Raw genomic sequence first — 13,742 nt, forward strand, 5'->3', positions numbered from 1 at the left:
AGCTGGCGTCTGCGCCTCGCGCATGCGCAGACCGGCTATGACGTACGCTGGTACGCGTAGGCGCTGCGCCTGTGCGCCTCGGATGGGCCCATGGAGATGGGCACACTTGGACACACTATCTGTGCTGAGCTATTCGCTCTGTTTTCAGCTTACTGGTCAACGAGCCTATGCACATAGTTCTGGCCGCTTCGATAACCAACCATAGCAGGGTGCCAGAGTATTGCGAGCAAAGTGCGCTATTGGAGGCCGGTTAGTCCAGGGCCAACGCCCTGCTCCGTTCTCTGGGAAGCTGGGAGCGATCTCCACTCCGTGGATGAATGAATGAACTCGTTTTATTGCTGGCTAGCTGTCACCAGCGCCGAGAGATGGCGCCCCCCTTCCCTGCAACAGCCAATTCAGTCCGGAGCAATGGACGGCCGCGCTGACCTTCCTGCTGCGTTCTCCCCGCGCCCCGCCCACTGCGCCGTTGCACGGCCGCGTATAAAAGCCGGCCGGCTCGGAGCCAGGCTGGTACGCAACCGCCAGCTTCAAAGGCAGCCATGAATATCCTCGTAAGTCTTGCGCTCTTTGTTTTTGCGCAGTCTTAACAGACCTTCTCCCCCGCTTCATTGTCGCTCAAAATGACAGCTTACGAGCCGCTTTAAAAGGCAGCTTCTGAGGGCAACATACTGTGATGAAAGCTACGCTGTAGGTTTTTATTTTTCCTGCCTACTTCCACCAAATTTGGCAACCATGCGACATTTCATTGCTGCGCCAGTTGGTGTGAAACGCCGTTCCTGGCGGCTCAGTTCGGATTATTTCGACACGTAACATCCCAATGGCGACGTAACTACCACTATTCGTGCATTAATGGCCACTCTCCGCTTCACTAGCGAAATTTCGAGGCCTTCAGGCATTTTATGATTGCAGTTACCATTTTCAACCCCTGTTTCAGCCATTCAACACGGGTAGAATTTGTTTTGTTATGCCTGTGACGTCATCGCTGCGTCACACGGGGGAATCGCCCCTGGCAACTTACGGAGCAGCGGTGTGAGCTTTCTATTTTCGATGCCTTAAAATATTTTCATTGCTTTAAAATATTTGCTCTTGGTATTTTGGGAGATGAATTTTTGTTATGGAGAGAAGAGACTGAAAAAAAAAAAACCACCAAAGCCGCCCTTTAAAGATACACTCAAGTGAAGGCACCTATATCGAATTGTTGTTTTCTGTATGAGGTAGCTGGAACAGGAGGTTTCGTATTCTGCAGCTGAGCAGAGGCCCAGAGCAGCCAACTTTGTGCTAACTGCGTCTCTGAGGTACACGTCGCGTGACGAAAATTAAGAATCCAAGCCAGTGAAGGAATATTTTACTTTGCGGTCGCATTTTTGAGCTGGGTGTTCACCTGTTAAGGGTTTTGTGAGAAGAAATAACCGCACCGATTTTAGGTACACCGTACAAAGCGCAACACGCAGCAAAGACTCCTCTACTGTTGTCTCTTTCTGTACTGCTGTATGCCGCTCAACTGATTTCAGCTTACTGCGCAATTCCGTTATGCGCCTCTTTGCCCCTAAGAGATTGTACCGCTGGGAGTGCACTGCTGACAATGCATTCCTTTACAGGCCCTCGTCGCTTTCTTCGGCCTCCTTGCCGTCGCGTTTGGCGGCTACGCCGTTGCCCCCGTGGCTGTCGGCTACGGACACGGCTACAGCCATGGAGGCTATGGGCTCGGATACGGTGGTTACGGCGGCTACGGCTACGGCCACGGCCACGGACCCTTCGCCATCACCACCGTCACGAAGACCGCCCACGTTGCTCCGGCTCGTGGTGAGGGCGCTGCACGCGTTAGGGGTCCTCTTGGGTGCTTCCGCTCCCCGCTTCCCCGTTGGATGCTAGCTGAGCCGCCTTTAACTGGAGGCATAATTGTCATTATGTGAAGCAACAACGATGAGGACAAGGCTCGGCTATGGACACGGTCTCAGCGGTGTTGTCGTCTGTGTCGGCCACTGCGCTCGTATGGCGGGCCCACTTATTGCTACTGAGGTGGACGAGACGTAGAGAGACAGAACAGGTGCCCTTACCAACTTACAAAAGCTCATTCGGGCACACGATATATACAAAAAAGGAAACAAAAGAATAAAAAAGCACATGGCATGCGTAGTCCAGTTCATGATTTGAAGATCTTTCTACACCTACGTCCTCGTCTTTGTGGTGCCTCGTTAACATGCATCCGTACCAACCCTCCCAATTTTCTACCCTTTTCCAGTTTAATGGCTTCGGCCTGTTTTAATGCTCTGGAAAACGTTCAGCAGAGGTCTTGCTACCAAAGTTTTTAAGGTTAACGCAAAAAAGTTACAAAATATTACTTCTAAATGAAGATATGGATCACTTAGTTGCAAGAAAATCTTCAATCGGCTTCCGAAAACAGCCTCATGTGCCTCACGACAGTATGATAGGTTAGGAATTGATCGGGGGTGGGAGGCATACTCTTCAATGGGGCAATCCACGCTTTATGACAGACGAAGTTTATTTAACTTTTAAAATCGCTATCAGGTCACCTTCCTGCTGCAAGCGGTGCATTTGCGCAGATATATTTGCATTTCTTTTGACACTTCCTTTAAAATACGCTGAGCTGAATTCGTTGTCGTCCTAGGAAGCGTTTGCGATTTTACAGCTTTATTTGAAGAAGATTTTTGCATGATACAAGCTATATTCCAAGTTTGTGAAATGTTATTTGATGTTTATTGCAATTCTGCAGCTGTGGCCGTCGGTTACGGACATGGATACGGCCTCGGCTACGGGCACGGCCTCGGCTACGGGCACGGCCTCGGCTACGGACACGGCTACGGCCATGGTTACGGCTATCACGGTTGAATGGAGTATTAAGGAGAAGGTAATTCTTTTGACTGCTCTTTCATTTCTTTCTAATAGCGTGATAACTGCATGGAAGTGTACAAGGTGCATCTGAAAAGGACAATGGCCGAAGGGACGGCGCAAACGTGTCCTGGTCTTTGCTGCACCCATGATGTAAAAAATAGCGCACAGGGAACACACGGGACGGAAAGTAAACGACGCAGACAAGCGCTTGTCTGCGTCGTTTACTTTCCGTCCCGTGTGTTCCCTGTGCGCTATTTTTTACATCATGAACGTTATCCAACTTGCCCAACTTTCCGCTTTGCTTTGCTGCACCTATTTTATGGGGCAAAATCACTTAAGCGTTTCAGCGGAGGAAAGAAAACCAGGTGGCTAAAATTGAGCCGGAGCACGCAGCGTCCTTTCCCTCTTCATCCTTTCCCTCATGGTGCTGTTGAAGCCGAGAGCTTTCCCCTCCTTGTGACAAATTGTGCAATGCCTGCTTTAGTCAGTGATGACAAGCGGGATTGCAGCGCACACAACTGAGGCTGAAGGAAACGCAGATCGCGCAGCGTAAAAGAAAAAGCGAACAAAAGTAATTAGTGAAGCCTATGATGCTTAGCTTAACTTTTAAAAAAATCACTCCACTAATAACGTTTTCATTACATCCGAAGGTTTCCGCTGTGAACGAAATCACAGAAGTCTTAATGGCCGCCTGAAGTTTGGCCCGCAGTAGACGCCTGTGTGCCTAGTGGTGTCGGCCGCAGAAGGAACTATCAGACAAGCGAATAGCCTGAGAGTATTTCACGCGAATCGAAGAGTCATTAATTTGTCTTTGGCGCTGCGGAAAGACACGACAATGTTGGACAATGAGAAGAAGCGCTTATTCTGTTTTCCTTTCCCGTCTTTCCAGGAGAAAGAAGAGATCTTCACCTGAGGTGGGCACACGGGCCCTCGCTGTGCCTTGCTGCCCCCCTGGAAATAAATGCGTTGGTTTATTTATTAGCTATTCGTTTCCTTTTTTTATATGGCATGTCTGCGACACTTTTCCAGACATGACAGCAAGGGCGTTTGCTCGTTGATTAGCAAGATGTTTAACACAGCTTTCAGATACTCAAAGCGTGGTAGGCAGCAGATATATATTGATGATTTCCGAACAGTGGATTGGACAAGAATGAGATATATATATGACCATTATACGGCGACAAACTCTTCCAGTGCCGAGCACTTTGAAGAAGAAATGAACAGCGAAAACTTCAGCTGTGAAAGACACCTCTGCTACAGATTGATCACATCTTCGCGATATGTATCTATGAGGCTTTATTTATTTTTCACGAACCAGGGGCACGTATGCTATGGGGAACCTGCGCTGAAGTTTGCCGTGTCGATTACAGCGCCGTAACACACAGCATAGCGAGAGGAGCAAGCAGTTTTTGAGCCTATCGTAGCACTATTCCACGCCACCTTCCTGAGCCTATTGGCGTGAGCTTCTGCGCTCTGTCGAAGCCACACGTGGTGCGTGTCAGTTATCTGGGTTATGTCTGCAGAAGCGAGGCAAACAGTGCTATCAACCAAACGCGGGCTTCTAATCGTTCAGAATGTGCCCTCGCGTTTGTAGCGGCCCAAGCGACTGACGGCAGCAATTTTTAGTCGCCTAGTGGAATAACTGCAGTGCCACCTGGGCAGCGCAGGCTCCCCATAGACGAACTGCAGTGGGAGCATAGTGGTTGCTCTTCGCACAATGCGGTGTTTAGTGGTGCACGAGCCGCTTATTGTGCTAGCAACTTTTGCGAGACCTGTTATCAGTAACGTGTAGTGTTGCGCGAGTGGAATTCGATGCTAGCACGAAAGACGAGGACGAAAGGAAGAAACGACACGAGAAGCATTTCGAAAATAATTCTTTAAAGAAAGAACAGGAAATTTAAAGGCACCTCGTCTAGGAAGAAACTGTGGATAAGGTGGTAAACAGTCCCCTCTCTTTAACAACGTTGAAATTCGGGCTTGTTGGTTCATACTTCGGAGCAATAGCGCAAACAGGACAAGGGACAAAAGAACGAGTAGACACACACAGCGCTAACTTCCAACAACTTTATTAGAAACCAAAGCACAAGAATTTATACATGCATTTTTACCGTATCATCCCAAAGCATGCGCAAAATCACTGTGAGCGTAGGTAATCTACTTCTGTTTTTGAGAGTCTGACAGAAGGAGTGCTTACACAGGCACTTCCTAACCTGCCTATCTTTTCTGCTTCGATAATTTCACGAGTGCGCTTGTCATTACTTTTCCCAACTAAAAAACATTTGTCAAGTAACAGTTTGCACTTTACACATGCGTTGCAATGTTTCAATGCGTTTCAATGCGTCACACCAACTAGCCCAGCAAAAGGTACTGTTAAACGATAGAGAGAAGGGGGGAGCAAGCTAAACCCAAGAAATGAGGTCACAGTACACTGATAAGAGGCAGCAAGATCCAGAAGTTAGGAGGGAGGGGGAGAGTGCCCTAGTGCTTATCGCTGGTGACTCAAACAGGAGGCGCTGCAAAAGAGCTATAATGGAGCGTGTAAAAGTCGATAGGCGGGTAGCAGTCGGGGTATTCCCAGGGAGGACAATGGACGAGGTACTCATAGAGACAAAAGCGAACTTTCTGAGAATTTGCAGAGCTTAACTTGGTAGTGGTAGCAGCGCGGCTAAATGATGACCGGAATGGTGACGCCGCGCAAGTAGTGGAGAGAATTGGTGAGGGAGTGGACGATATAAGGGCGATAGCACAGAAAGTGCCGATCGTGGTGTGCACTGTGCCGGAGGTACAAGGAAGGAATGGAGAGGTTGCTAACGACGTTGTGAATCTTGATCGAGAGATAAGGAAGTTAGGAGAGCAAGCCGCCGTGCTAGTTGGCGTTGCATTTTCTGCAGATGTTGGCGCACAAAACGGACAAGGGACAGAAAGAAAGGACACATAAGACACGAGCGCTCGTGAATGTCTTATGTGCCCTTTCTTTCTGTCCTTTGTCTGGTTCTTGCGCTGACTTCTGCAGAAAATAAGGAAGTTAAGCCTGGAGAAATGCTTTGAATATTTGAACATGTGAGTAAGCAAAACGAAATGCAACAACAAAGCAGAAATTAGCGAAAACTTACACTCCTGGTAAACGGCGCCACAGATTGTTGTAAAGTTCAGTAGTTAATAATATAATAATAATAATAATGTTATTATTATTATTATTATTATTATTATTTATTGATACTGTTAGCCCTCTTTGGGCCGATACAGGGCGGCAATTCAATGACTTTTTTTTATACAACACAAACACAGTGCAGTAAATACGACATAAGTGCACAATTCAAGCCAGCGCCAGTTTTCTATATACACAGTTTTCTTCATGGATACACTTCCCGTCAGATTGCCGTACAAGAACACAATGGTAGAAAGGTAGCATCAAAAATTGGGGTTACAGGGCTATCAAAGGTGCTAGATTTCAGGTTACAGCGCACTTCGTAAATAAAAACAATAAAGGGGAGGAAGGGGTACCTGTCTGACTGATATACTGTTAATGTATCAGCAGCCAAGTGGTGGAGGATAGAGTATTCAAATTGCTCAAGGGAATTGATTTCTATTATGTTGTATGGTATGGAATTCCAAAGTTCAATTCTTCTTGGAAAAAAACGAAAACTTAAACGTATCTGTTCTTACCTGTAGAGGAAGGAACTGCCTAGGATGGCTACCGCGTACAGGACGTGATGATCGTGTTTAAAGGTACCGTTCTGTGTTGAAATTGAATTGGCCTTTACTTATTAGATACATGAACTTTAGTCTGGCTATTTGTCGTCGTTGGGAAAGTTGCGGCAAGTTCGATTTATCAAGCATTTGCGTGACTGAGTCTGTTGACCTGTATTTTGATAGTATGAACCTTGCAGCCCGTCGCTGAACCTTCTCAATTTTATCTATTTGGTTTTTTCTAAAAGGATTCCATACAACACTTGCATATTCTAACTTGGGGCGTACTAAAGTCACATATGCAGTGAGTCGGACATCTGCTGGTGCAAGTCGAAGTTTGCGTTTCAAATACCGAAGTTTTTTCTCAGCTGATGCACATATGTTATTGACATGCAATTTCCAATTCAAATCCTCACATATGGTCACGCCTAAATATTTGAAATGCCTGACACGTGTTACAGGCTTGCCGTCTATCTGGTAGTCGAAAGGGAAAATATTTTTAGTGTTCCTAGTTACCTTGCAAAAACAGTTTTATCTTGATTTGTTTTCATTTTCCATCTGGTACACCACTCTTGTATACTGTTTAAACCCTGGTTCAACAATACCTGATCTTCTTGACTTGAAATTGTTGAATAAATGAGGCAATCATCTGCAAATAGACGGACTGTAATTTTTGTGTTCAGACTTTCGACAATGTCATTAATATAACTTAAGATTAAAACCGGACCCAGAACAGATCCCTGGGGAACTCCCGAAGTGACTGGCAACATACAAGATTTTGCGCCACGCACTTCTACGAACTGCGTTCTTCCTGCCAGGTAAGACTTTGTCCACATAACAATGTTTTTGTTAACGCCAAGATAAAGAAGTTTTGTGAGCAGCTCAGAATGCGCGACCCGGTTCAACGCTTTCGACAAGTCTAAGCATAGAGCGTCAATATGGCTTCTATTGTCACTCGCGCATGCGAAATCATGAATTGTTTCAGTGAGCTGCGTAACTGTTGACAGGCGTTGTCTGAAGCCATGCTGATTTGCAGTGAAGATATCAGAATTCTGGAAGTAGTGAAACATGCTTTTTGAGAAGATATGCTCCAGGATTTTACAACATGTGCAAGTTATTGAAATCGCCCTATAATTTCCAACATTGTATTTGCTCCCAGATTTGTGGATTGGGACAACTCTTGCCCGTAACCAGTCGGCAGGCAAACTGTGCTGTTCTAGAGATGCTTGAAAGATGACAACAAGGTACTTCGCGATCCATTCCGCATAGCGTTTCAAAAATTCGTTAGGAATGCCATCTGGACCAGCTGACTTTTTGGTGTCTAAATTCAGTAAAAGTGAAAGAATTCCTTCTTCGGAAAGAATAACGTCTTCCATAGTCACGTGTCTTTCAACATCAAGTTCATTCAAGTTTACAGTCAATGTTTGTGGTCGGTCGAATACGGAATGTTAAAATGTATTACACTTATGGGCTATAGCACACGGATCACTAATCACGCATCCATCATCTAAAATATAATCAATTGTTTCTTTTGACGGAGCAAGATGACGCCAAAACCGCTGCGGTGCTTGCTTCCACCCTGGTGAACCCACGTCATAATCGTTCCAACGAATATTAGGGAGATTAAAGTCTCCTGCGATAATCATGGGCATGTTTGGTTTAACTCTGTCACAAAGAAAATCTTTAATTGACTGTAGGAACTGCAGTGGAGAACTGGGAGGCCTGTACACTGCTCCAAGTATACAAGACACGTCATAAAGGTTGAATTTGCACCAGAGACTTTCATTATCAGGGCTCCCTTCCATCACTACGAGATCAACGTCATCCTTGAAAATAACGGCGACGCCCCCACCGCGTGAGTCACGATCTTTCCGAACCATTTTGTAAGTGGGTGGAATTATCTCGCAGTCCCGGATTTCCGGGCGCAACTAGGTTTCTGTCACGACCACTATCTCGGGATCGTATTGAATCAGCAAGTGTTCTAGCTCAGTTGTTTTATTTACGAGGCTTCGCGCGTTGACATTAATCAGAATAAAATCACCACTTTCGTTTCGAATTTGTCATTCAGGCTTTCCTTCGTTCTTTAGTTGTTTTCTTTATAGTTTGATTTTGCATGACTTCACGTCATCCCAGTAATATGTGTCGTCACCAATCATCATCTTATCATACACAAGCCGCACCTTTGCACCTGCATCCTTTTCTTGTTTAGTGCTGTTCCAGAGATTTTTCCTTTTCCGTAGCGTGCTGGCAGAAAAGTCGTCCGAAACTGACATACCCGTATCCTTCAGTTTTTTACAATTCTTGAATATCTGGATTTTTTCGTTGTAATCAAAGAACCTTACTATGACTGGTCTTATTTTATTTTCATGCTTCTTCCCTAGTCTATGGATTCTTTCCACGGTGCTAACCTCGACACCAAGGCGTTCGTGAAATACTTCCTCCAGTAGTTTTTTTTTTGACGTCATCATTCGTCTCATTGATTTTTTCCTCATTGCCGAACACAATGAGATTATTTCGTCGGCTGCGGTCTTCTAGCTCCGTTATCTTTTCTTGTTGGGACCGTTTGTTACTCTCTATACCTTGCAGCATTTCTTCAAGTTTCTTTATTCTTTCTTCCTGCATTTGTACTCGACCCATTGTAGTTTCCAAATCCAATACTTTATTACTCACTGCGTCCAGGCGGTCTGAGAACGAAGTCTGCGTGGCTCTGATTTCTTTGATGTCTTCCCTTATTACCTTCTGCCCTGCCAAAAGTTCGCGCAGCATAGATTCAACTCTGTCAGGCCCGGGGTTGAGCTCGACATCACCGCAAAGGAATAACTTCAGTGCACAAAAGCAGTTGGAAGCAATATGCAGTAACATATCTGGGCTCGGCACAACCACAAGAAACCTTTAATCATTTCTGTATGACAAAACATCACCAGCCTGGACAGAAAATAAGAATTTCTCGGTTGGCGACATGATCCCCGTGGTCCCGCCGAGCCCACTGAAGAAGTAGCGTTGAGGCCCGTCTTTGATACGCCTTGCTGTCGACGTCACTGAAGATGGGAAATCAAGGAGAAGGGCACTGCGCATGTCCGTGAGCGATAAACAGCAGCGTTCGTCACTGGGGCCGTCTTTGCTGTCGTGCTTGCTGGGGAGGCCACACGTGCTTGAAGTTGATAGACCGGCGAGGGCGAACAGGGTAACCTGGACAGAAAATAGGAATTTCTCGGTTGGCGACATGATCCCCGTGGTCCCACCGAGTTTATTTGATCACCACGTTGTACATGATGATGCAGGGGACCGAAGTAAAAGCTGTCTTTCAACAGCTTGACAGAGCAACGGCCCCCCTTTTGGCAGCATACAAAGTGGCGCAAAAACAAAGAATATACAAGGTAAAGAGAAAACTACGTACGATGAGCACACCGCACTATAAGACAGTACAGAAACATGTTACAAAACAGATGCCCCTGGCACATATATTTAAAGCAGTACAAAACGATAAATACATGGCAAAAAGAAATAAGGAATTATAATATTTAACACAATGCAATTACATGGTAAATACACTTTAATAGAAAAAATATGAATACGAGCCAGGAACACCAACAGTTCCAAGGCGGCTGTTTTCGTTGCATGCAGAATTACACGAAATGTTTACAAAGAAATTAAGTGAGAAGTATCTGAAATGTTACACATTGGAGTGTTATATTCTGTTTTAGTAGATCATTAAGAAGTCGTGGAAGACGGTCTTCTAAAGTTTGCAGACCGTACGTTGTTCGAAATGCATTAGTTTGCCTCATGTCATTATTTCTTGCCGCCGCGGTGGCTCAGTGGCTATGGTACTCGGCTGCTGTCCCGAAAGACGCGGGTTCGATCCCGGCCGTGGCGGCTGAATTTCTTTGGAGGAGAAATTCGAGGCCCGTGTACTGTGCGATGTCAGTGCACGTTTAAGAACCCCAGGTGGTCGAAATTTCCGGAGCCCTCCACTACGGCGTCTCTCATAGCCTTAGTCGCTTTGGGACGTTAAACCCCATAAACCAAACCAAACCATCATTATTTCTTGTTTCATAAGTTTGTTCGCGCCTTTACAGGCCTGAAAGATTTTGAATAAAAGACGTTTTATTGAAAAATTCCTGTTTAAGTGTTCGGCTAAGGCGATAGTCATAGATTTTTGTTACTGGTATAATTTTGTGTTCTAAGATATTTCTCCTCTGTGATGTAACCTTGGTAATCTCTTAACAATTCGCATTGCCTTTTTTTGCAATACAAGTAATTTGCTCAGATTTTCCTGTGTTGTAGTACCCCAGATAAGGCTACAGTAGTTAAAGCTAGAATGGAATGAAGAGTGATAAACTAACATCATAACACAAGACGGCAAGATTTCAGGGTTGCGATGGAGTATACTAATTATTTGTGACAACTTAGAAGTTATGTGGGCTATTGGTAAGTTGGTAAGCCGATTCCGGTCCGTTACTGTTCTTGGGAAAAAATAATATTTGAAGAGATTTTTACGAGGGCTAAAAGGAATAACTGTCAGGTTGTGTCGCTGCCTAGTGTTGGAATTTGAAGAGAAAGATATTATTTCACAGAAGGTTAATCTTGAAATGACGGTTTCAAGTAGGTAGAAACATTTATTTATTTATTTTCCGGATGAAACTCTGACATCTGTTGCAGAAAAGCTGCTAAAGGAATGATTTCTTGTGAAACAGCGCAACGGCACAAGGCCAGAGGACAAGACGGGACGATACACAGCGCTGACTAACAACAGAATGTTTATTCAGTGAGCCATGCTTATAAAGGCGCCAGCGACACTGAACAACAGAAAAATACACAGAACCGTGACAGATATCCCTCCGACCAGGCACGTATTTGATAACACAAAGGCTAACACGTGTGCAAAAATTCATGTTCTTTCTGCAAGATAGCGACAGAAGGGGTGCTTGCACACCTCTGACCCAACTTCAAGATCTCAGAGGCTTCGATAACTTCTCTAGTCAGCTGATCTTTGTGTCTATCAACTATCCTGCTTTTGTCATACAGAGGCTGGCACGAACAATCACGACAGTGAACACCGATGTGGCGGGCAGCATTATTGACATCATTTTTGTGCTCCCTCAGACTATGGTTCAAACAACGACCAGTTTGTCCAACATATGAACCACCACAACTCAAAGGGATCGAATAAACCAGATTCTCTACGCACTTCACAAATTTTACCTCATGCTTTTTTGTGCAGACGGGTTCACCTTCAGTTGACTTTTTGGGGCCATTTACACGCGCGCACGAACTTCTAAATTTCACAGGAGCTGAAAACACAACATCTACTCCGGCTCTCTTGCCTATTCTTTTCAAATTATGCGAGACAACATGAATGTAGGGTATGAGAGACACATTTTTTCTTCTGGTACTGTGGTCGACTGCGGCAGAAAGTTGCAACTTTTTTAACATCCCCTCCGCTACTGCTGCTAAGACGTTGAGGCGGTATCCTGCAGTAACGAGCCTCTGAACCTGATAATAAAAACTATTGGCTGTCCTGTGGGTGCATGACTTCTTCATGGCGTTACTGAAGCAAGACGCTATAATGCCCCTTTTTACGAGCTTCGAATGAGAGGAAGTGAGATCTGGGAGGCAACAAAACTGTGAAGATCCCCAACGACGCACTCAACTTGTGGCTATGCCGTATGTGCACAATATGTCGCACCGTCTAAAAAAGGTGGCGAAGAAGTGTGGCGTCGATCTTGTATTGACTGCTCCGAGGAGACTTGTGCGCTGGTGCCCGCTCGTGAACGGCGAGGTCAGAAAGCCAGTGTGCTCTACGAACCACCAAAAGAAGTTCGTTCCATGCAAAGTCGGTGTTGTGTACAAAATCCCGCTCACTTGTGCAAGGCGTATATTCGGCTATCAGGAAGATGCATAAACGAACGACTGAGAGAGCACCGCTTGGCAACGGAATCCATATCGGCGGGGGGGGGGGGGGGGGGGGGGGAATCTCGCTGCGCACTGCAAACGCTGTTTTATCGAAAGGTACCCTGGCGACCCTGACCCTGTACCTTGCACACCAATCTTTCCAGAAACAATCATTGTAGGTGCAATGAAAACTCAAGCGGAACGTGAAATTTTTGAAGCTGTGTGCATTGCTAGTGAAGGTTTCAAATGCGTCAGCACCCCGTCTGTTAATCTGTCAAAAAAAGAAATGATGCTCCTGAGGCATGGCGTTGCTACTGCGCATGTGTGAGTTCAGCTATTTTGAGATGTCATATATTGATTGTTTTTCGAATAAACGGCAGTTGAAGACTAGTGTCTGTCCTGTGTATTTGTGTTCTTGTCCCGTGTGTTCACTAAGCGCTAGCAAATATGAATCCAGAACCTGTGTCAGTGAGACCTGTCCAGGGTCCCATATGGATGAAGCGTATTCCATTTTTGCGGTCGTACGTAGGTCGTTTATAATAATGATTTTTATGAAGATGGAGCAAGTGTAAAATTTCTCCGAAGATAACCTGGCGTTTTGTTTGCTTTAGATGCTATATGTTCTATATGAAATTTCCAGGACACGGTGTTGGTTATATGTATGCCAAGATACCGGTACGATCTTACGTTTCAAGGAGATGACTGTGAAGAAAATAAGTGGGACAATAAATAAGTTGACCAAGTAGGACAAGTAGTATTTGAACGTGAAACTCTCATAGATTTTCATTTTTTTTAATATTTAGTTCCATTTTCCAATTATGACATCAGTCTAGTATGTTATTAAGATCGACCTGGAGAGAGCGAATATCGGAATCGTCAGTTATTTTACGGTAAATCACGCAGTCGTCGGCAAACAAACAAATCCTAGAGTTAACAGTAGCAGGCAGATCATTAATATAAATCAGGAACAGTAAAGGGCCAAGGACAGATCCTTGAGGAACCCCAGAACCAACTGGCACGGTAGAAGAATTAGTGTCATTAGCATGCACAAACTGAAGGCGAGTACGAAGAAACGCGCGAATCCAGTTCAGAACAGAAGATCAGTATTCAGAATGCTGAGATTATATATAAGTAATGGATGGTTAACTATATCGAATGCCTTAGCGAAGTCCAGAAATATGCAGCCTGTGGAGAACGCGGAGTCTAAGTAGAAGTGCAGATCATTAGTAAAGGAAAGTAATTGGGTTTCACAGGAGAAACCTTTCCGAAAGCCATGCTGAGTCAGAGAAAAGAAGCTATTGTCTTCA

At 45.1% G+C, this 13,742-nt stretch overlaps 1 protein-coding gene across 1 annotated transcript; it reads left to right on the forward strand.

The window, feature by feature from the left end:
• Positions 1–361: 361 nt before the first annotated feature.
• Positions 362–2,856, forward strand: LOC149345515 (uncharacterized). Its single transcript, XM_089585239.1, has 3 exons — positions 362–551; positions 1,599–1,803; positions 2,735–2,856. The coding sequence occupies exons 1-3, from the start codon at positions 540–542 to the stop codon at positions 2,848–2,850; spliced, it is 333 nt and encodes a 110-aa protein (XP_089441365.1). The 5' UTR covers positions 362–539; the 3' UTR covers positions 2,851–2,856.
• The last annotated feature ends 10,886 nt before the right edge of the window (positions 2,857–13,742 follow it).

Source organism: Amblyomma mixtum, chromosome 4 (genome assembly GCF_055824585.1).
Source record: "Amblyomma mixtum isolate Tamu chromosome 4, ASM5582458v1, whole genome shotgun sequence".
Lineage (NCBI taxonomy): Eukaryota > Metazoa > Arthropoda > Arachnida > Ixodida > Ixodidae > Amblyomma > Amblyomma mixtum.